General features: G+C 44.9%; 1 protein-coding gene across 1 annotated transcript in view; it reads right to left on the bottom strand.

Annotated features, from left to right (window-relative positions):
• Window positions 1-580: 580 nt before the first annotated feature.
• Window positions 581-23,728, bottom strand: part of FANCM (FA complementation group M) — a 61,143-nt gene continuing 37,995 nt past the window's right edge. The window contains exons 14-23 of the mRNA XM_030452510.1: window positions 10,147-12,106; window positions 8,850-8,929; window positions 8,676-8,744; window positions 8,056-8,193; window positions 6,393-6,546; window positions 5,273-5,379; window positions 4,341-4,889; window positions 3,074-3,455; window positions 1,272-1,563; window positions 581-710 (exon numbers count right to left, since the gene is read on the bottom strand). Coding sequence (XP_030308370.1) covers window positions 581-710; window positions 1,272-1,563; window positions 3,074-3,455; window positions 4,341-4,889; window positions 5,273-5,379; window positions 6,393-6,546; window positions 8,056-8,193; window positions 8,676-8,744; window positions 8,850-8,929; window positions 10,147-12,106 — 3,861 coding nt within the window. The remainder of the gene's footprint in view (window positions 711-1,271; window positions 1,564-3,073; window positions 3,456-4,340; window positions 4,890-5,272; window positions 5,380-6,392; window positions 6,547-8,055; window positions 8,194-8,675; window positions 8,745-8,849; window positions 8,930-10,146; window positions 12,107-23,728) is intronic.

Consider the following 23,728-nt stretch of genomic DNA (forward strand, 5'->3'; position numbering starts at 1 on the left):
GGAAGGAGTGAAAATAAGTTCTTTGGGCAGACAGCCACAGTGTGGCAGCAGCAGGCTGCAGCCTGGTCCAGCAGCCAGCGGGGGTGTCACCTCCACCTGCAGCCAGAGCAGGAGGGAGGGGAACACCCTGGTCCCTGGGCTGAGCCCAGGAGAAGCAGCTCTGAGCCCCCCTGGGAACCTGCTGCCCCGAGCCCATCCCTCTGTTCACACCTAGTGACACACCCAGCAGTGTTCTGAGGAGTGTCTGACACCCCTGCAGGAAGGCACCATCCCCTGTCACTGCCTTTCTGCTTAAGCCCCAAAGCTTCACTTTGCCCCAAGTCTCATTTTTACAGTAGTTTCAGAATGTCTCTGTCCCCAGGGCCCTTCCCCCATGCCAGTAGAAGCAGAGGGGTGCAAGGGGTCACTGGGGCCACAGCCTTGTGTGAGGTGACAAACAGAAGGGGATGCAGCATGCCAAAAGCCCCTGATGTTTCTACAAGGATTTATTTACATTTTTACAGCAAATCAAAACTTTAGTAAAGTGCAGTTAAAAAGAAAATAGGCTGGGTGGGGGATCCCAAGCCCAGCTCCAGCCCCCTCAGCTCTTGGCAGCTGCATGGCTCCTCTCAGGCAGCATCTGCAGATCACAGCCATGGTGCAGGTAGCTGTAGATCTCCTCTGCCTTCTGCTGGCTGACCCGGGCCCCAGCAGCAATGTCCAGAGGGGAGCTGTAAGAGACCACAGCAGGAGGACACCTCACCTCCTGCTCACTGCAATTCCAGGAGCAACAGCAGCACAGAAAGGAGTCACAGTATCACTGTGGTTGGAACAGACCTCCAAGTCCAACCATCAGCCTGACAGCACCATGGCAACTGAACCATGTCCTGAAGTAACACATCCCCAGGGAAGTGTCCAGAGAGGGTAAGAGGAAAGCCCTGAGCTGCTGGCAGTCACCTCTCCAGGCTCCTGAGGGCTCTGAGCACAGCAGACAGCAGCAGCAAGAGGGGGGAATGCCAGGACAGGGGAAAGGAAAATGTATGGAGAAGAAGGGATGGCAGGAGCAGGGCCTGATCACTGTCCTGCTCTGCTCAGCCTGAAAAGATGGAAAGTGCCTTAATAGCAGGACTGGTAGGAGACAGGAAAGCTCCTGGAGAACTCTGGCAGTAACAGAAAGGCACAGGAAGATCTCCCTGAGCAACCTCCCCAGCAGGAACCACCAGCCTGGGTGAGACAGGAGAGCAAAAGGGAAGTCAGACCTCTGAGCACTCCTTGCACATCTCTGCCCTTACCTGTTGACCATCTTCTTCACTGAGCCAAAGTGGTGGCACATGTTGAGAGCAGCCAGGTAGCTGAGGTTGGGAATGCTCAAGTAGAAGTTGAGCATCTCCTGCTGGTGACCCTCCAGCTCTGTTGGCACACAAATGGCAGTGTTTTTCCTCTGCTCCACCAAAGCCAGGTCTTTCAGCAAACCAGCAGTTTCCTCCTGGCAAGAACTGAAAAGAATTCGGACCCCAGCGTGGAGCAAGGCTGAGAGCAGAGTGTCATAGTACTGAGTCCTCTGGAAAAATCGTGTTGTTTCTCCTGCAGAGGGAAAACACAGAAAACTCAGAGAGATTCAAGTGCAAAATTACTGTGAAAGATCCAGTATGAAACTCTTGCAAAGCAAAATGGCTCAGAGATCCTCTGCTCTGCAGACACACAGAAATGAGGAGAGACAAAACATCTCATGTAAAGGGTCATGGGAGCAGGATTTCCTCAATTATTTGAGAGGCAGAGGTTAGGAATTAACACTGAAAATGCAAATTAAACGTCACTAGGAGAGAGGACTGAATAGAACACATGGTGAGTGATGAACAGGACAGACCAAAGCACTCAGGAGAAGTTTTGTAAAGCTACAGAGGTGAGAGTGCTCTTGAACTCTGGACACAGTTCTGAGAAAAAAATGGACAAAATCAATGGCAATAAATATCAGCTGCACAGAGGGTAAGCAGGCAGCTCAAACACAACCCACTTATCTGCAGCCCCTGCTGAGAAGCTGCATCTTCAGTGACCTATTCTACCATTGTTTCTATATTTGATCTACCAATAAACTAGATTTATGTCACAAACACAAAGTTGCATCCACAGCAACTTGATTTCAGTGGTGTTTTGTTTCCCAGAACATCTGTAATTTAATTGGAGCTGTAAGCTCCAGTTCCACCTGTGAAGCAGGTGCAAGGATGACCTCTCAATTGTGTTGCAGATGTCACTGAGAACAGACAGCATTTGTAAAACTATTTGATTGCATAATTTGAATCCTGGGATTGAAACAAATGGCTTGTCCAAACTGTGTAAAACAAAGAAACATTCCTGAATTATCCATGTTTAATCAAGTCAGGAGGTGTCTCTGTGACTCCTCTGTTCTGTGGCACAGACAATAGCTCAAGCCCAGCCTTCCCCAAGGAACTCTTGGCAGGAATGTTCTCTTTTTCTAACAAGAGATTTCCTCAGATACTGATCTGCTGCTCCACTGCCTGGTCAGATCTCTGTGGTCTGAAGGCAGCCAGCAGGTGGGGTGGGGTGCTCAGGGTGGCTCTCACCCACGGGAGTTTCCTGCACAGTTTGACAGATGCTTCTCATTAGTCACTGCAGAAAAACATTTTTTTCATTAATCCAGTATTATCTCAGTCTTGAGCAAAGCTAAGATTGTGCTTGCTCCTTTATTGTACTATTCTCATCTTTTTGTTGAAATCTGCCTTGATGGTGGGGTCTCCTTCACATGTTACTATGGTCAGTTAATGTTTGAGCCCACTCATTTTTCCTGCTTCAGTAACTTACAGAATCACAATGTTTAGGTTGGAAGAGACCTCCAAGCCCATCCAGTCCAAGCTCTGTGCTGTGACACTGATTAACATCCCCTTCCAGATCCTGGTGTTATCTCTGCCTCTATTAAGAGGCCCTCAACAACAGAACAAGTTTCCATGCTCAGCTGGTGACCTGATGGATGCAGTGCTGCTCCAGACACCAACACCCAGGTTTTCTGGCTGCTTCCAGCCCTGCACTGCTCACACCACCAGCGTGTCCCCCTGCATCCCCCAGCTGCAACACCCACCTGGTTTCACCCTGTCCTTCTCCACAATCACACAAATCCTCTCACAGACGCTCCGCAGGCGCTGGATCCGCTGGGTGACTTTGTTCCTGTGGGCAGAGCTGAGGAGTTCTGAGAGGAGCCTCCTCTCCACGGCCAGCCGGGTGCTGAGGATGTAGTGGCTGCTGCCCAGGGAGCAGACCTGCACCCTCACCCCGTGAAGGGCCCTCAGGGAAGAAAGCACCTGGGGCCCAGAGGAGATCTCCCGGGTGTCTGCCAGGATGCAGAGGGAAGGGCTGCTCTCTGGGAGCCGTGGAAACGGAGCTGGAGCTGGAGAAGGGTTTGTGGAAGCAGAGCTGAGGGGAACTGAAGGTCTCCTGCAGGTGTTGTTCAGAGAGCTTCCCACCTGTGGGTGTTGGAAATCACACAGCAGTGCTGAGACAGCACAGAAGCAAAAGGCCAAAGAACAACATGCTAATAAAACAGTGTGCATGGACTGACACTGAACAGATTCACTTCTCCCCACCTATCCCTCCTCCTACACTTTTTAACTCCAATTATTTCAAATAATAATTGTGAACATTTTCAAGAAGATGTTTTCCAATATTTAAAAACATTAACATTTTCAGATTAACACTTTAATCCCTTACATAAACATCTCCCAGATTATTTGATCTACTATTTAGCAGCTTGAATGACAGAAGCTTCCAGCCTCCACTAAAGGGTTCAGCAAAATCTGAGCACTGGCAATGATGAAGCCAGGCAAAAAAGTGTAAGAGATCTGGAATGCAACCTCAGGCAATGAAGGGTCCAAACTTAGGACAGTGAACAAGTATTTTCCAACTACAACCCCCAGAAGAAATAGTGGATGCTGCCTGCAATGTGAAGCATCCATATTTCTCCATGTCTGTCAGACTCAGGGTAGCATCTAATCCCCACTTCTTATTCACTGAGTGCTGAGTTACTCTCTGAGTTACCCCGTGAGTGCAGAACCTCCCAAGGATGATGATCTAAAGCAGCACCAGCAGATCGGAGCTGCTCCTGTGCCCCAGCAGCATGCTCACATTATAGAGAGATAGTTTTGATTTTTATTTTAATTGAAGGGGAGGAAAGCAAGGTGGGGGATGTTGATGGTTGGATGTGGTGATCTTAGAGGTCTTCTCCAACCATGACCATGACTGCTGCCAGCCCTCACACCAACAGTGACACAGGGAAGGAAGTTCCCACCCTGGGGGAGCCTTTAGCAGAGTGTGAGGTGAGGGGAAGGTCCTTGTAGTGAACTGACACTGACCTCAGGGGGATGCTGCAGATCCTCCTTCCCTGCAGCAGCAGGTGGGTGGTGTGTGCTCCTGACTGGATGCTCTGGGTGAAAATCCAGCATTTCAGACACAGAAGCTTTCAACCCCAGAAGCAGCTCAGTCTTACTGCTCACAGACTGATGAACACTTGTTTCCCCAGCAGTCTCCCTGTGCTGGGCAGAAGCAGCTGAAGGCAATGCCTTGAGTACCTTAGGACTCCCCTGCTCTGCCCCTGGAGGGTCTGTTCCCAGGGGCCTCTCATTGCTGATGTTTGTTTCTTCCTCACTGGAGTCACTGAGAACAATAATTCGGGATGGTTTCTTCTTTAGCCCTTTCTCCCCCATCCTGGCATGGTTTAATTGCTTTCTGCGGCGGGTCAGGTACTGTTTTCTTCCACTTGTAAAACTCTCATTATTTAGGAGATCAAAATTAACACACACTTCCTCCTCCTCCTCACTAGATTCACTTTTTTTGCAAGTCTCCTCTTCCTCCTCTCCAACACAGAAACTGTCTTCTGCATAACTCTGGTCTTGCTCAGGAATCTGTGGGGGTGAAAAACAAACAAACCCAGAAGAAGTTCTGAAACCCTGTGATGATTTTTCTCCTCTCCATAAACCCACTTTGTTTATCCAACCCATCCTACATACAAGTGCTGGGGGCTTCTCACACCTCCCAAAGCTCCCCAGTACCCAGACCCTGCATGTTGGTAGCTGGGGCTGGAAGGAACACAGGGGCAGCTGCCAGGCCCATGAGTTCTCACCAGAAAGATTTGATGGGAATAGTAATTGCTGCATCACTACTGAGGCTTTGTCAGAAGTTATTATTATATCAGCAGTTGTCTGCAAACTACACACCAGAGTTAGAACCTAAGCACAGCTGCACAGCACTGGAGTTCCACCAGGACAGCAGTGATTTTGTTTCCTACCTGTGAGAAAATGTCCATGCTGCTGAATTCACGATGAACCATTTTGTATCTGCTGCCCAGAGCTGGGCTATGCACAGACTTCAGGTAAACTCCTTTCATCTCACTGTCTGAATTACAGCCAGAAGACAAAAGGGAACACAGGATTAATAAGGGTATAATATTTGTTATTGTTACTTTATTGTTATTTGTTATTCAAGATTAAGAAACCCTTTTATGGTCTCCCAAAAGCCTGTATTTCACAAAACAAGCATCTGAAATTTCCCAGACATCTCTGCACATCCCAAAGGGAAGGATGAGGTGTCCCCAGGTTGCTGCCAGGATGGGTGCCATGCCCAAGGTTGTGCCAGCAGGCAGAGCTCAGAGCCTGCAGCAGGGAGCAGGGCAAAGTTAAGCCCAGCAAACAGACACCACGTTGGTATCTGTACTGCAGCCTCTCCCACACCAGACACATCAACTGATTTCACAGACTGTATGAGAAGAAGGTGGGTTCAAAGCCCACACAGGACCTTACTGGGAACTCACAATTTCACCTGAGGAGAAAAGTTCTCAGCAACATCTGGGAATCTTAAGTGGTAGTAGGATTATTCCATCATGCCAATGTCCCATGGAAAGACAGTTTGTAGGCACAGGAGGAAGTTCACCATCTCAACCAAGGAACAGCATCAGCTTCTCAGCTCTGTGTCAACACTGGCATTTTATCTTTAACATTAATATTGTTATTTCATGCTGTATTTTAGGTGCCTCTGTAACTGAGGACCTGGAAGATTCAGAAATTTCTACATTAAATGGAAAATGGTGTGTTCATTCAGCCATACTGGTGTGTGAGGGGGTGGCTGACTCCCAGTGAGAGGTGATCTCCTGCCCCTGCCATCCTCAAAGGATGGACTCCAGCCTGCCCAAAGCCTTGGTCCAATGAAATCCCCACAGCAGAGTCTGACTACATAAGAAACCCAAGCAAATACACACAGAGAAGGTGCAGGCAGATAATGGGAAGTGCCTGACCTAGCCCAGCTGAGGAGGCTCCTGCTGACAGCTGACACACACTGAGCCATGCCCATCATAAACCGTTTGCTGTGCAACACCCCTTAACACAACCCCATAAATGAGTCTCCCCACTCACCATTTAACACTTGTGTGATCTCCACATCATCATCCAGGAACTGAGCAAGGGAGGAGTTCATCTCCTCTGCATCGTCGCTCTCGTCAGATGAAACAGCATCAGCCCCTTCCTGGGACAGCTCAGCTTCTTCATCTAAAAACTGTCTTCCTGCATTCTAAAAATAAGACAAAGATCCAAACAATGTAAAGAACACAGAGGTCCATAATATACATGGCAGCACACACAGACCTGACCCTCCAGCACAGAAGGAGAAGCTGGAGCTCCCTTCAGAGGCAGTCCCAGCTTGTTGTGCTCTTTGCCCCTAGTGCACAGTGCAGACAGAGGTTACTGACATGCTGCAGCTGAGCCACCCAAACATCAGTTTAGTTTGTAATTTATAAGCCTAATTTTACTCATTTTATTTGCTTTCAAAAATCTGTATTGATTTAAAAGCACTGGATTACCCAGAAAGTCCTCCAGAAACTTCAGAAACTTTGCCCTTTCCTGCTTAGGATCATGATGCAAACCTCAGGACTAAGTTCCATCAAAACCAGAACAAAACATTCACAAGAGTATACAAGGAAAGAAATTAATTCAGAGAGATATTTTCTCAGAGATATCCTATATCAAGCTAACTTTTCTTCTCATAATTTCAGCTTTAAAGTACTAAAGTAAAAATAAAATCCAAATACCATTATGTATCCCAATTACTCCAAAAGAATGAGTAGTTTGCCTTTAAAATACTTGGAATAAAAAGCACGAAGCTGTAAATTTTAATTCAGCACATGGAAGGCTAAGGCAGCTTGTGCTACATTAAAGGACATCTCTGATTTTCAAATTTTCCAAAGCATTTTCATGATTTGCTTACACCAATTAGTAAGCCTGAGTGACAGGCACTATGAATAGTTCCTTTTCTAGAACATTTTTGATTATTCTGAAACACATTGGAGACCACTTGTTTACAGGAAAGAACTCTCAATGCTATTTGCCAATTAGTCTTAATCCTTCTTACTTCTGAAGGACTATGGAGAGGACAAACCCTGCCACGTGAAAGGCACTGTGACACCAGAAAGGAACACTCAGGACTCTGGTCACACTTAACTTGTTATTGAAGCTTTGAATTCAGTGCCAGTGGCTGTTCTGCTCCCCCTGGGCTGCTCACAGCCTCTGTTAATCCAAACACAGATCCCTGCTCCACTCCAGCACCTGTGACAGAGCACAGCAGCTGGGGGGTGACTGATCTGAGGGATTTTGGTGCCTTGGATCTCCTGTGGATCTGGAATTCTGAGTTCATAAACTCAGAAACACTATGAATGTTTAGGGAAGATGATATATGAAGGCAGAGTTGAATTTCATGAGTACACAGGTAAAACATTCTCTTGCCAAGAACCTTTTGGCCTCACATGAAAAAAAAAAAGTTTAAATAAATTGGAAAAGGAATTTTCCACTAACTTCATCTTTTTTATTCCAGAACATAGACTACTGATACTATAGGGCAGCTCCATAATGAAGATTATCTTTAAAACATTAAGAATATTGAACATGGAGCTTTTCTGCATTAGGTTTTGCAGTGCTGCAGATGTGCAGGAACATACACGTGTGTGACAACACAAAGCCAGACTCTGCAACTGAAATGCTCCAAATGTGACCCTCAGGACACTGAGAGACACTTCACATCACCTACCCTGAGTGCAGAACTGCTCCTCACCTCCTGCCATGTCCTGCTCCTCAGCTGCTGTTTGCTGCAGGCTGCTGAGCTGCTTTTTGTGGGCCTGCAGGAGTTCTTGTGAAAATCCATGCTGTCATCACTGGACATGTCTGACTAGAGAAAGATTTCACAGACACTTCAATAAATAAGCCTAAAGCAAGCAATATTTGAATATTTTACACAGTCATCCTTCAACATCTGGTTGGTTTTAATCAAACCTGATTGTTTTGTGACTGAGTTGCAAAGGCAAAATAATGCAGTGATGTTAAATCAGAAAACACTGGGGAAAAAATCAGGTGAAATGTGATTGTTTAATTTTTGATGCAAGGATCTGTGGCAGAATCTTTATTTACTGCCTCTGGCAAAGGGAGTGGCTCAGCTCTCTGGCCTCTAACAACAACAGCAAAGTCACCTTTGGAGACCTCACAGGAGACCTGAAGAGAGGAAAGTGACTACGTTCTGATATGCATTAGGTTAGATGGCCTGAAATATTAGGAACATTTGTCTGCTGCCTGGGATAAAGGGTAAATGGTTCAGTATCTCCTCCACAAAGGAGCCTGCACTCCTGTGCCCCTGCCCCCCAAGCCCTCACTGACCACGTTCAGGGGGTGTCTGCGTTTCCTGGCAGCACGGATCGGCGACTCGAAATCGGTGTCACTCTGAACCTGTGTGAACAGAAACAGGGGTCATGGCCAACAGGATGGTTGCTTTGGTGGTTGATTTCCTTGGCACTCTGCTTTCCTTGTTTTTTTTTTTTTAATAAGACTCACATCAGGAGACTTCAAAACATTCTTCCTCTTCCTATTTTTCCTCTGGAAAACGATCTCCTCTTCGCTCTCGCTGCTGGTTCCTGCAGAAAAAAGCAGTGAACAACATTTACAGGAAAATGCATTGCTCACAGGACAATATTGCTGCAACTGAGCAATCAAAAACTGTCTGTCCAAAAGAGCAGAAAGGAGATTACTTATTGATCTATGTGGCAAATATTGTTGTCTTTAGCCTTGTTAATCAAAACAAACAATCTCCAGCTGAGATGGACAATAAATCCTCCTTCCCTGAGGAGCCTCTCTGGGGAAGTGATTACCCCAGGCAGTACAGGCACAGCAAAAGGGAGGTGAAAAATGAAACCAAGAGGAGAAGCCTCCAGAAGTTGAATAAAAGTTAGATTTCTGGAAGCATTTTGTAATGTGAATCCCTTTGGGTGCAGAGACACAAAGCCAGAACTCACTATGAACTCCTCTTCCCGATTGCTTTTCAAACAACTGCAGGATTTTATTTTTTTTGTGCTCTGACAAAGGGTGTCTGGATGAAATACAAGATCCTCTTCACATGCTGTCAGGAAAAAGCTCCTGAGAGAGACCCTGGACTCCCTGCAATGGCAATAAGGTCCTTCCTCCCCCAAAGCAGGCTGGACATCTACAATCTGATCCAGGTTCAGCATTAACCCTGCAGTTTGCTTCCTTTCCTGGTTTTGAGGTGGGTTTTTTTGTTTTGTTTTTGGGGAGGAAATAACTAATAGAATGGAGCCTTGGAAGAGTTGATATTTTTAAGATAATCTGGGTTTGTGCTGAAGTTATAATAGGAAAATTTTAAATATAAATCAGTTGTCATGCAACTAAACTGAGAGAAATCCATTAGTAGAATCTTTATTCCTCAGAAACAAGGATAGGAACATGCAGAGACATGGATTCAGGGACTGGAGCACAAGAGGTCCAGATGATTACAAACCAGATACTGAGAGGACTAAGAAAGGGCTCTAAGGGCAGCTATAGCTCAGATGGTGACATCTCACAGGGTTGCACTGGTGAAGAAACACAAGGGTTTAATTCCCAGGGCTTCCCCCAGTGTCCACGTTTGCATTTCCACCTCACACACTCAGCTCACTGCAGGGTTAAAATCCTGGGAAGTCTCCTCGTGGACCAAACTTCTAGTATTATAACTATCATTTCCTTGTCCTTTCTTCCTTCCCACCTCAGCCATAAAGCCAAACTGAGGACCCCAAAGATACTGAATTCTACATTATTTATTTAACCATGAAGGTATTCAGTGTCCCACTGAAATCCCTACCTTCAGCTGGAAACACAGGGGAACCAGCAGGGTTGGGGTCTTCCAGGTTTTCAGTTCTTCCCAAAGGGGAACCAAGTGCATCCACAGCTGAACTCCCAAACTTTCTGTGTGGGTTTGCATTTACTTTATCTGCAAGAGGCACCTCTGGAGCTTCATCCTTGGCATTAGAGAAGAAATCCATAGGAAGTCTTTTGATAGCTTTAATATTTTTCACCCCTCTGCTTTTTGGGGTGGAAAGAGCAGAAGCCAAAGCTTCAGGAGATCCACATCCCCTTCTTTTGTCTCCTGACCTCAGGAAAGGCATTTTAGGGGTAGCATCCTCAGTCCCTTCAGCATCATTCATGTTCCTACTCTGGACTGGCAATGGTGTGGAAATGGCTCTTCCCTTAGGACTTTTCCAATCCCATTCTGGTGCTGTGTCATGTCTGGAGCTATCATTCAGGATTTTTTTTTTATCTTCAGTGGGTTTAGCATCTCCTTGACTCCCAGAGGCACCATTTGATTTCCCAGTTTTAGTGTTTATAGGTTCTTCAGAGAGGTCATCCTCACACTCTTCAATGGAAAATCCCAGATCAAAGTTAACAGAAAACAGTTCTTGAGAGCAGTCATAAAAGTCTTCATCATCCAGAAGCTGCTGGGTCACACCAATAGCACCTGAGGTTTCCATGGCTGGGGTTTTGCTGCTCACTGCCTGTTCCTGGCAGGTTTTGTCAGTGTTCACCTCTGCAGGAAACCACTCAGAACCTTGCTCTGGAGCTGGCTGAGCCCTCTCACCTGAATCTGACCTGGCTGAACACTTCCTGCTCACAGAAAAACTTCCACCATTTGTGCCATCTTCAAATAAAGGCAGACTCTTTTTTTCATCAACAACCACAGTTCTCTTGTTCATGCCAAGATTTCCTTTATCTTTTTGAACAAAGTACTTTGTTGAAGGGTTATTTGTCAGAGTGTGATTTATTGGTGGAGTTTTCTTTTGAATCTCAGTGAATTCTTCACTGTCAAACAGACTATCAGAGCTGTCATTCCAGTGGGTTTCCTCCTTGGCTTTAGCACCAGAAGTCTCAGAGGATGACACAGTTTTTGAAAAGCAGGTACCTCCAGAAGTACACAATTCACTGGTGACTTTCAGCTGAGGCTTTTCAAAGAGCAGCAGTGAAGAATCAGCTTCTGAGGATGCAGAGAAGACTTTGTCCTGCAGTCCCTCTGAATAACTGTCAGTAATAACTTTTTGAGAAGGATGTGCTGTTTCTTCATCTCTCATCATGTTTTCAAAACCATTAAGTTCATTCAAAGAGGGAGGAGATTGTGATAAAAGCTTTTTCACATGGGAAGGCATTTGTTTTAACCTGGAAGGCTCCCCAGATGGGCTCACAAATGCAAATGAATCCACGTATGATTCAGGCAGATAAAATAAGTCAGGGGACATAGGTGATTTCTCAGCTGTGAAGCTACTATAACCTGAATCTGCATGGTTTGTCCCCAGTGACCTACAAGCTTTATCTGCAGTTCTGGATTCCTTTATTGCTGCACTTTCATGAACTACAGTCCTGTCACTGTTGTCACACAGGTCAATACATTCAGTTAAGTCAAATGTAACCTCTAGTTCCTCATCCTTTTGACTGCCCTGGTCAGCAGCTTCAGGCAGAGCAAGCCTTCTTGCTGAGTCAGAAGCTGAAGCATTAATATCTGTAGGCAACACTTCCAAATTAAATCCAGAAGTTATTTTGGAAGACTTTGGTTTTGTTATTTTGAATGTGGAAAAGAAGTCACTTCCATTGTTATTTGTATCAGGTAAAACTGGTTTTACTTTTGACCTGTGTGCCATCATGTCTTTTCTAGATGAGTGTGGTGTGTGAGCCCAGGCAGGGCTGGCCATGGAAAGATGACTTTTATTCCTCTGAACATGAACATCTTCCAGGCATAAGTGAGGCTGGATCTCCAGTTGATAGCTGCAGTCTCCCTGGTGACAAACACAGTGCAATATTTACTGTGAACACACACATGCCTTCAAGAACCTCTCATAGGGATATTTAAAACAAGTGACAAAGGTTTTCATACCACAAGGCAAGTGCTTTGCATTTAAGGGCAGAACTTTCAAATAGAAATGTTGTTGGTAGCTTCACTGCAAATCCAAGCTTGGTCAGTCAGCCCTGAATGTTTTAGAGAGAGCAGAAGATACCAGACCTAGATAAGGACAGCATCTCACAGAGCACCACCACACAGCTCTGAGCTCTGAGCACCTGGGCTCTGCAGTCCAGATGCAGCTCTCACTCTCAGCAACCTGACTTTGCCAACAAACCAGGAGAGGCACCACGTCCTCAGCAGGGTGATGCTCACAGCTGCAGCTCTGGCAGGATCAGCAAACTGAGCAAGGTGCTGTGCACAGATGAAACCCTTATTCCAGCACGAGGCTTCTCTGCTCTCTGTACCATCATTTCTAATTTGGCTTTTGCTATTAATGGCACATGAAGAACTTGTCACTTACATACTCTTAACTTTTTTCTTTCACAGATGCTTATTAATCTTCTGTTCCAAAAGGCACTGACCTAGACAACCAATTCTTTTCAAAATACACTTGAAAAAGCACAGTAGACTTTGACATCACTCTCAGTTAGGTATCCATAGAACTGCCTGGATTGAAAAGCTATTTGTTACCCTTCTCACTCTCTCTTTTAAATTAAGATTTCAAAATTAAGGCATGCAATCTCCAAAAGGTACAGTAAGGGCCAAATGAAGCTCTGACAGCAATGGTCTGAAACACTCCTTCAAAGCTCAAACCTGTTTCACTGATTAAAAAAAAAACAACCCACAAAGAAATAAAAGAGAGGATGTAAGATCTAAATAGAAAGTACAAATTTTTTGGCAGTTCAGTCAGATGAATCCCATCCCTGGACTCATTAATCCCTGAAATTAAACAAGGTATGTTTAAAAGTACTAAAACTTTATCGAAGAGTGGGTGATAAAACTGACTTTTCCAGTAAGAGGTTACCTGCTTCCTCTACAACTAACCCTCCCCAGAAGTTTTACTGTATATAGCAGGAAGAAAGAAATAAAAGTGCTCATAGTCATAACCTGGCTGAACCTCCTCCTTGTCCCAGGAGACCATTGTGAGAGCAGCTGTAATTCAGCTGGTGCCAGCCATGCTGATACTCACTGTGCAAACTCCAACAACATCTCTGAACATCCCCTCCTTCTCCAGCTCTGCACAAGTTGGACCCTTCACTCCCAAAGGTGCAGCCAAGCAAGGTGCAGACACCTCTCCCATGGCATAACCTTCAGTCAGGGAACACAACTTCATCACACTGTAACTGGGTTGTCACCAGTATCCCTGACTTCACACAAAGGATGCTAAGCAGGATAAATCAGGAAGGAACTGGGTCCAGGCTGTTTTGGGGACAGGGGCACAGCTGGTTCCAAAGCCCCTGTGTCTGGGTGACACGTGCAGGTCCAGCCAGGGCAGCACAGCAGGGTGGGGAAGCAGAACTGCCAGAGATTCTGCTGCAAGAGATTCATCTGCAAAGGGCTGTGAAACATCAGCTGTGTTTGCTCCTACACAGGCACTGCCTGCCTGTCCAGTTATAAACACAGCCAAAGAAACTAAAAGTCAGGGGTTTAAAAAAAAAATAAATCTGCAAGGAGATCCTCTGACTGCCCAGGCTGGCTTATAAGAAGTCTTCATTCCAAAATAGTGAAGAAAATGGCTATAGAAAGGTTAAGGGATGATTTTGCTATGTGTAGCTTCTGAATAATTAGCTTCCCTCAAGCTCAAACAGAGAAACAAGACATGGAAGTCTTTGCATGAAATCCAAGAGCAGAAACAAGCACCCAGCAACAGGAGCTGGTCCAGTTACCCCCACAAAGAGCAGCTCAGGAGATGGAGCATTTGGCTGACCAGATAACAGTGTTGGTAACAGGACCTTCAGTTTATGTAAGCAATGCCTGAATGTTGCATAATATCAATTAAAGTAGCCAAGCATTGTTACAACACAGAGTATATTAAAGAGATTAAAGATTGATTAGCTGCCAAACCACTAAACATTATTGAAGCAGAAGTAGGTGATGCTCTTGCTCACACAACAGCCTTCTGAGAGGCCCAGCACAGATCATCCTTGACCCAATATTCTGCATTTTTAAGTAGCCCAAAGTAAAGCAATCCAGAACTAATCAAACCTGAAGGCAAAGACGAGGGTTGTAAAAAGATAAAAGGATGATTCCAATCACAACTGGACCTGAAGCAGAGCAGAGCAGAGCCAATCATTTATGTTTTCATACAGCCAAACACAGAGTTGTATATTTAGGATGGTGAGAGGTAACTGAACTGTAGCATGGCATCCACAGGACCTCAAGAGACTCAAAAATTAACTTCTTGACCTGGTAAAGTGGTATGTAATCTCTTGCTGACATACCTCAGGAACTAGGAACAACAACTGTGATGCCATTTTTTAACTGGTCAGGGAGGAAGCCACTCAGTTGCTCCATACTGAACACATCAGTAGAAGCTACAACAGATAACATGATTACTGGATCAGAAGTGTGAATATGGCTTTTGAAAACAAAGCAAAACAGAAAAATCAGATCTTACAAACCCATTAAATTTCTTTGAAGAAACCAACAAGCAAAACCATCAAGATGCTCTCATGCATACCATCTCCCCAGCTTTCTGAAAGGCTTTTAAAAGCTCCCTGCCAAAAGCTTTGAAAGAAACTTAGAAAGAGCAAAACAGGGAGATTTGGTGCATGGATAAGTATCTGGTACACCACAGAAAACAGGAAGGCTGAGGAGCTGGTGTGCTGAAGAACTTTGTTAGGCCACTGCATATGCCCATGATTATGTTCTAACTTGAAAAAAAAATAGAATAGTCTGGCAGAAGTGCTGTGTGCCAGGCCAACAGACCAGAAGACAAATTTAGCATCTGGGACAAACTTTAGTAACCTAATTTCAGGCTTACATGGAGTTATGTAACTGTTCTAGTTCAACTTAGTGATTCAAAATACTTTCTCCCAGTGAGTCTGGTTAATACTGATGGAGTGAAAGGACAGAATTATAATTATCATGTTTTAGCCTGAATGTGTACAACTTCTAGAATCTTAAATTACTTGATCAGCTCTTCTATAACCTAGTAAGCTCCAGTGTGCTCCAGCTACTCAGTAAATAGGTCAGGCAGGAATAGAAAAACAGGCACCTCTCTAACATGATGCTACTGAATCAATGAACTTGTTTAGAGCTCCTGATTCAGTTTAAAAAGCAATTGTTTTTTAATGCAGAAATTAAAAAGCAAAAACCAAGATCAATATATTATTTTTCTGTTTAAATATAAAGTTATCCATATTAACACACACACTGTTTTCTAGCATTTAAATTTAAGGCAACTACTATCAAGATTAAAACTAACCTCTCTCCTTCCTCATAAGCTGCTTTGGATGTGCATTTTCTAATGAGATTCAGGTGTCTGCCAAAACCCTGGTGAGTTTGCTATTTAGAAATGAAAAGATCAGTCTGTAAACAGATAAATTTTTTTTTTAATCTACGTTGTAACTTCTTTAATTGAAAGCTTGATCGAGATGGAGGTAAAAGCAGCACGAACAACTGGCATTTAAGACCTTGCTGACACAAACCAGAACCTGTTCTCAGAAAAGTGTTTTGGTTAGGTCTAGGGAAGGGTTTGGGGTTTACAGGTTTCACACTGAGTGTTAAATCCTGTGGAGTTAATGCTGGCAGTACAGTTACTCACATGGGTTACTTACAACTTAGTGTGAGTATTGACCTAAAATCCAGCAGCAGGGCTGGTGGTCTCCACACAGTGATTTCCATGAGGAGGTAGAGCAGATATCAAAGCAGCATTTTCCAATCTATTCAAATGTTAAGTGGTCACAATTTTGTCCCAGTTGTTCCTTTCATACTGGAGGGAAACCCTTGTGCTTGCCATGGCACAGGAACCAGTACAACACCAGCTTCCTGAACATAACCCAAGAGTGAAGCACAAGGACACAAGAGGCCAAATGCCCACAGCTCCAGGGCTGCCTTGGGTGTGCTCTCTGACCAAGAACTGAGAAAAGGGGAGAAGTAAGAAATTCCAGAACACTCCTTCCCCAAAACATGTCCACCTGCCCTCCAGGATGCTTTATGTCAGCTTACACTGACTGGAAGTTACCTGAACACCAGTGGCCTTCAGGGCAGTGGATCAGCTGCCACGTTATGTGCCCAAATCTTCTCTGCCCACAATTTAACTATCACACAATTTTATTGTTTATTCCACATTCCTTTCCTACTGATTTCTGAAATCCTAATCCCTTTTTTTTTTGAGTAACAGTGATCATTAAACTAATGTTCACACAGAAATATCCAAAACAACTCTTTCCTGGTTAAGACAGCTTTCTCCTTCATTCAATTTTGATCTCACAGGTACAGAATTTAATTCACCAACTTTTTACATCCTGCTGACAGGCTATTTCTCTAGGAAAATTTTTAATTCTTTACTTTTATTACCAAAAATATTTTTTTCTTGCTTCAAAATGATCACTTTTCCAAGCCATTTACAAGTAAGTAAAACAATTTTTATGCTCATGTGGTGTTATTGCTAACTTCCCTGCCATCATTTAGACCTTTCGGGAATGGGTTAACAAACAGAATAACCAATCACTCCTATTCCATGACTGCTGAGCTTCCAGAAGATACTCTAAGGGAAGGAACACCTTCAAAAATGTTTTTGGAATTCCAGGTACATTCTATCAGATGACCTCTTTCAGATCACTTGAAAATACATTTAGTAGATTCACAAAAGAAGCCTAAAAGACACAGAAACCATGATTTCCTTCTATGAAAACTGTGATATTTCTCATCCTACAGATGCCAAGTTAATGATGTATCACTGATCCTATTGCTTTTTTACTTCCAGACAGTTTGCCTGGGATGAACCACAAACTCACCCTCCTGCAGCCACCCAACATCTGCCTTCAAAACCCAGGTCAGTGTCTGACACCTCCTGCTCCAGCAGCCCCCTGGGGGATCCAAGGGGCTGGGAATTCTTGCAGGGACCCCAGATCCTCCTGGTTAGTAGCACCTGGGCACTGCTCATTTATCTGTTTGTGCTTCTTTTGCCAATACTGGAATTTGAGAGAGCATCTGTCTGTGCAGCAAACACAGCTACACAATAAAAGCACCCATAAAATCCCTAAAAAGAAAGAACTGTTAGCAAAATATGGGGCCTGTACCCTAGCAGTTATGGGGACAGGTATCTTTAGAGGCTGTAGGGATAAGAGTGAAGGCTCAAGAACATCTGAGGTGTCAAATTAATTTAGTAACTCCTTGTGTATAAAGCTTTCTGCACAGCAGTGGTACCTGGTGGGTGCCAGAGGTGTCTGCAGACTGTTCTCTCACCTGACATCTCAGGTGGGTTAAAGCCTGGTGGGTTAAGTCCCTCTGCTCACTACTGTAGGAATACACAGGGGGAGGGAGGAACCCACCATGCTGCCAGGGAGATTTACAGCACCACACCAATATATAATTTCCATGAAATATGGATAGCAAAGCATTCCTGGATCCCAGTGGCCAGAAAAATCTCCCAAGCTGACTGCACTTCCATGCCAATCCCAACAGCAGCAATGGGGAGCAGGAGGGTGGCATCAGAAAGCAGTTCCTCAGCTACAGCATCAGTTCATTGTTCCAAATAACTGTGACTACAGTGCAGTGACCTTTGGCACCAGCACATTATTATAATATTACAAACCATTTTAAAATACAACCCCCTCTCAAAGCATAATCAGTGCCTTCAGAGACATTTGGTGTGCAGCAGCTCCTGCAGCAGTCCCAAGGCATGCAAATGGATTGCCAGTCCACACTGGGCACCCTCACTGCACAAGTTTTGCCAGATCAGTCTCCTGCAGGAGCCCAAGGAACAACCAGACAGTTCTGCACACACAGATCTATACTGACAGCTGATGACAAACAGCAGACAGCTATTTTAAACCCAGAAACCTAAATGCAAACCTACTGTACAGATGCACACACCCCTTAACAAATAAAATACCAGTGGCACAAAAGCAATAAAAGCCAAGAGGAGCCAGAACTGACTCATGCTCCATGCTCCACTGCTGTACTGACAGCAGGGAGGGGGGTCAGGAGTGCAGACATCAGCAATAAGAACCCAAGGCAGGCAGCTGCCCATGATGGGGATGTGTACATCACACCACAGGATGCACTTTTCTCTGTAGATTTAAGTTGGCAACCCTATACCACATAGTCTGTATTTGATCTGGTTTCAGAAGATGTAATATTATGGCATCCAGAAAACTGAGATCATTTAACTTTGGTGGCAAGAACCAGAATGGTTCTTCAGCCAAATCTGTGGCTGGGAAGCCTGAGGCACCAGGTTCCTGGGAGGCTCTTGTGCAGCACTGGACAGGATCACTGCCTAGGAACAGGACATACACCACCTCAGATTCACACAGCCAGGTGCCACATTCACCTCCTGGTGCCACACAACCTGCTTGTCCCTTGCACAAGCCTGACACCCCAAAACCCTTGGTCTAACCACACTTACTTCTCTGTTCTCACTGCAGGCACAAAAACCCCACAGGACCACAAAACCAGAAAGCACCTGGAATTAAAGGGCTGAGCAGTCTAAACCAGGTCTCAATTAGTGTTCAGACTCAAATCATTTGGCAACAAGATCAGAAGAGCCAATACAAGTATTTTAATTGGAGAGCTGGGCTGCTTGGGCTTACAGGTTCTCCTGGCAGCCTTTACCCTCTGAGCACAACCCAAACATCCTTCCACCCTTGTGCTGGGAAGAGAGTCCCTCGGGGGGTTTTCTGGGGTAAAGAATAAACTGGGCCACCTCTGCCCAGCTCCGAGAACCCCACAGCAGAGTATTTGCCATGATCAGCTGGTCTCTGCTGCCTAAACCAGATTCAGTGCCCAAACAGTAACCAGTGTCTCCCAGTCCAAGGCAGCAGTGCCAGAGATGCATCCATCAGCCTGTCAGAAACGTGGCACTGAAACACCCTGTGCTGCCTTGAATTGTTTGTTGCTGGCTAGGGAAGAAATCTTGCCACAACCAGAGACATTCTACAGGCAAGGAGGGTCTAAATAAAAATACTGAAAAATTTCATTTTCCTTATTTGAACCATTTTTAACTTTGCACTGAGTATCCCCTGGAAAAAAAAAAAAAAAAAAAAGAGGCACAGGTGGATGGAAACTTTTTGTTTCCCCCCAGAACATGTCTGAATCTTCAAAATCATGGAAAGTCTTCTAAGGTTCTTTGGAATTTTAGGCTACCTTGGGAACACTTTCCTTGCTATGAGACATTTCATCCCATGAATCCTTCATGACAGCTTAATGCAGAAGATAACCAGCAGGTTATTCTAGTAGCAGCTGTTCCAGGTTCACCTCCTAAAACCCCATCCCCAAAGGCATTTGGTATCAGAGGCTACCTGAGTGAAAAAGAGAGACAATCTTTCTAATGGGAGTCTTTGGGTTTTCCTTTGTCTTTCTAGGGAGAATACTTACTCTGACTCTAACTCCACACTGCAAACTTGTAAGTGGGAAACAGACACTCAGAGTCATCCTCTTACATTTGACACCCCCAGTTTTAAAGCCACTAAGAACTGCCCACCTCCCACTTGCACTCCAGTACTTCCTGTTACTTGTCCTCAGAAACTTGGACAAATAATCACTTCAATAAAAATGATTGCTTTGCCCTGACCTTGTTTCCAAACAGTACAGATTAATTTTCAAAAATGCGTAAAAGCTATTGAATTATTTTGCATAAGGACAACTTGATTTGGTACCATGTTACACACAAAAAATCCCTGCTCCTGGCTGGCAGAAAATCCAAGCCCATCTGCCTGCTTCTGGTTGCTGGAGCAATAAAGCCACCCAGGCATTAAAGGCTTTTCTGCAGAGGATGTGCCTGTCACAGGGCTCATATTTAGGATTTCTTTTTCTTTTGATTGTGCCAACTTCTTCTCTTAAGTTTTTAAGAGCATATAAATACAGTATATTTATTTTTCAACAGCATTGTCACTTCATTTCTTTTAAAAATATCTAAGCCTTTTTAAATTGACTTAAAATTCTACAAAAACACAACTGCAGAGGAGGTTTCTTGGAATCACTGAAAGAGTACAAGAAGAGGAAAGCTTCACATTGGGGAATTCCTGAGCTTTCCTCTGTAAGACAAACAAAAACACCCATAAAGAACACACAAATACCTCCCGAGCTGGCTCGTATTAAACTAATCTCTGTATAATTAGTTTAATCAGAAACTTCCAGGTCATTTGGTTATTCATAGCAAAATAATTATTTGTCTGTTTTTACTTTCTTACTGAGGGATAAAATATAACCAATAGGACAGTGGTTTGAAGTTCAGTATCTCAGCTATTTAAGGAAATAGCTTTGACTTGCATTTGTCTTAAATCCCCCTGCTATTAAGAACTGCAAACTAAGGTCAGGCAGATTAGCAGAGGTGTATTTGGCCAGAGAGCATTCATAGGAGGAAGCTGTAAGTACACACAAAACCTCTGAATCACAACCATGCTTTCCATCCACTCATTTCTGTAGAAGACTTAACATTTTAAAGTAGATTTTTACAGCCTTACTTTCCACTAAAGGTGAATTTCCCAGCAATATCCCCTCATCCTACTGCTCTTCCTACAATGTCAAAACACAGCTTAACACTAAGGCAAAGCAAACCTCTGAAAGTTTCATCTTCCTATAGGAAGAATCTTCACCAAGACCACCCAGGTCCAGGCAGCCTGTACAACCCATGCTTGGCTGCAGAGCATCCCAGCCCATGGAGCATCCCAGCCCATGGAGCACCCCAGCTGCTGTCCATGGAGCATCCCAGCCCATGGAGCATCCCAGCCCATGGAACATCCCAGCCCATGGAGCATCCCAGCCCATGGAGCATCCCAGCCCATGGAACATCCCAGCCCATGGAGCATCCCAGCCCACGGAGCACCCCAGCTGCTGTCCATGGAGCATCCCAGCCCATGGAGCATCCCAGCTGCTGTCCATGGAGCATCCCAGCCCATGGAGCATCCCAGCTGCTGTCCATGGAGCACCCCAGCCCATGGAGCACCCCAGCTGCTGTCCATGGAGCCAGGGGATGCCCCTGGGGATTTGCTCCTCCAGCCCAGCACCCTCTGCCTCCACCAAGCACCTCCCTGGGCCTTCAGTGAGACTCAGCAGGGTGACATTTGGCAGAAAAGCATGATTTGAAACCTCATGATTTTCCCAACTGCATGCTGAGCTCAGCTGCTCAAGGGAACAGGAGTGGCAGGAGCAGAGCTGTGCCCTGCACTGGCAAACACAAGCAGCAGAATGTCAGGTGGCATTCTGCTCACACAGCTCCTTGGGTCCCCACAGCTTCAGGCAGGAGCCAGCCAGGACATTGTGTACCAACATGCCTTAGCAGGTGTGCAGAAACCCAAAACATTACCTACACATCTCTAGGTATCTTGAATTTTGCTCTATTTTTTCACTTTTTAATAATTTTTTTTCCTAAGAGCAAGCTCTTTGCAATTAAAAAAACCAAAAAACATCAGTGTAGAACTTACTGTTGAAGTAAACCACCCCCAGCTCCCCATGGGCCTGGCTATGGGCAATGTGGCACAAGCAGGTTTTGGCAAAGCTTGCCTGATTTTTAAATGATCCTGTTGTGAATGGCTTTATATGCAACAGTGTTGGGAATATGGATCACAGGGAAAATCTCACTGAATGACATTAGAATGCTACTTGAATGTTTTATGTACACTTTTATGTATACCAATTTTAAGTTTGAAGCACAAACTTCAAATCAAAGTATTAAGAAAACATTCGAGGTTTCAAGAGAATATCCCAAGGAGCTCACAGAACACATGGGGATGGAGAACCCAAGACCCTTTTAAGCAGATGAAAGCAGCTTTGTGGGCAACAGAGTGCAGTGATGTTGTTTACCTTGACTTTCCAAAGGGTTCTGACCCAGCCTCCCAGGCAGCCCCTGAGCTGTGGTGTGAGCAGGCAGGCTGCAAGGGTTGGTGGTAAGCTGGCTGGGACACCATGGTTCCAGTGTTCTGAGGTCTGGTGTGAAGCCCTGCCAGCTGCCAGGGGTTGCTCAGAGGTTTTCAGTGTTTAACACTTCTGTTGGTTGCCTGCAGGGCAGAGTGCACCTTCAGGAAGCTGGCAGGTGAGGGAGATGCTGGAGGGCCAGAGGGTCCTCAAGAGGAAGACAGAAAGCTGAGGCTGGAAAACTGAGGCAGCAGTGTGCCCTTGTGGCAACAGAGATGATGGCACCCGGGGCTCCATCAGCCAGGCAGCAGCAGGCAGGGCAAGGGAAGGGATTCCTCTCCTCTGGGACACAGCTGGAGGAATAATCCTGAGCCCCCAGTTCATGAGATACCTTAGATGGGATCACATCCAGCCAGGGTGGCCAAGCCTGTCAGAGGGCTGGAGCACCAGGGTGTGCATGGACAGGCCAAGGGAACTCTGCTGAGTCTGAAAAGGGGGATCTTGTTGGAACCTTTATCCACTGCAGGAGCAGAGGAGCCAGGAGGCACCCACTGTGGCAGGGTTTGGTGGAGAAGACTGAAGACTCGTTTGGTGAGTAACCAATTTGCTCCATCAATTACTTTAAGGTGCCAGAGGTGGGTTTAGCATCATGTGAAGGTGCTTGGAACCTGATTTCTGGCATCCATACACTCTCACAAAAGGAACTGAAGTCACAAAAACTTCAAGTGCCTGACATGGTGGTGGGGAGGGAAGTCCACAGTTAGAGGATCAAATCTATATTTTTTAACCAGTTCTCTGTCTCTTCCTTCAGCTCTCTGTACCAGAACTCTCCCAAAGTGCCCCCTCTGGCTGTTTGTCCTTGACCCCAGTTTGGGAACACAGAATCTCAAAGAAGCCAAGAATGCCATTGTTCTGTGATGAAGTGGAGAAGCTTATCTTAGGTCTGAAAGTCTGTTTACAACTTTCCATTAATACATTTTCCTAGCAAGAACTACAACTACAATGTCTCCATTCTCTTCCTCAATTAGTGTAGTTATTCAGGAGACTCTGGCAGCTTAGCAACAGATTCTGATGACCTAGAAAACTTCCACATATTAAAAAGCAATATGTGTGGAACATAGAAGAGCTAAACTGGATGAAAGAATAGTGTGGTGAAAACCTGTAGTCTTCAGATCTTCCTCTACACACATTTTCTTGTATGTGCCTTTCATTTTAAAGGCATACCTGCTAGTCATAACTGTCAGCAAACAAAGATCTCATCTCCCAGATGGATTTCATCCATGGTTGTTTAACTACCCTTCTCTTATCCTTTAATTCCTGGGAGCAATTAGGGTTTTAATTAAAGCTTTTGCAAAAAAACAACCAAAAAGCTTCAAAACTCAACCACCTTACATTCCTGTATCATTTTTCTGGGATGCATTTAATGTAAATAAGGAAAATAATTCCAATTCCTATTACACTCTGGACTAATTCTACTTTCACTCTTGGTGGCTTCACTCTGTGACACAGATAGTTCCTGCATTTAATGTCTTTTTGTGAAAAACTGATACTGGGATCCATTAAAACAAGAAGGATTTATGCATGGAGGTTTTACTCC

This window comes from Calypte anna, chromosome 5A (genome assembly GCF_003957555.1).
Source record: "Calypte anna isolate BGI_N300 chromosome 5A, bCalAnn1_v1.p, whole genome shotgun sequence".
Taxonomy (NCBI): domain Eukaryota; kingdom Metazoa; phylum Chordata; class Aves; order Apodiformes; family Trochilidae; genus Calypte; species Calypte anna.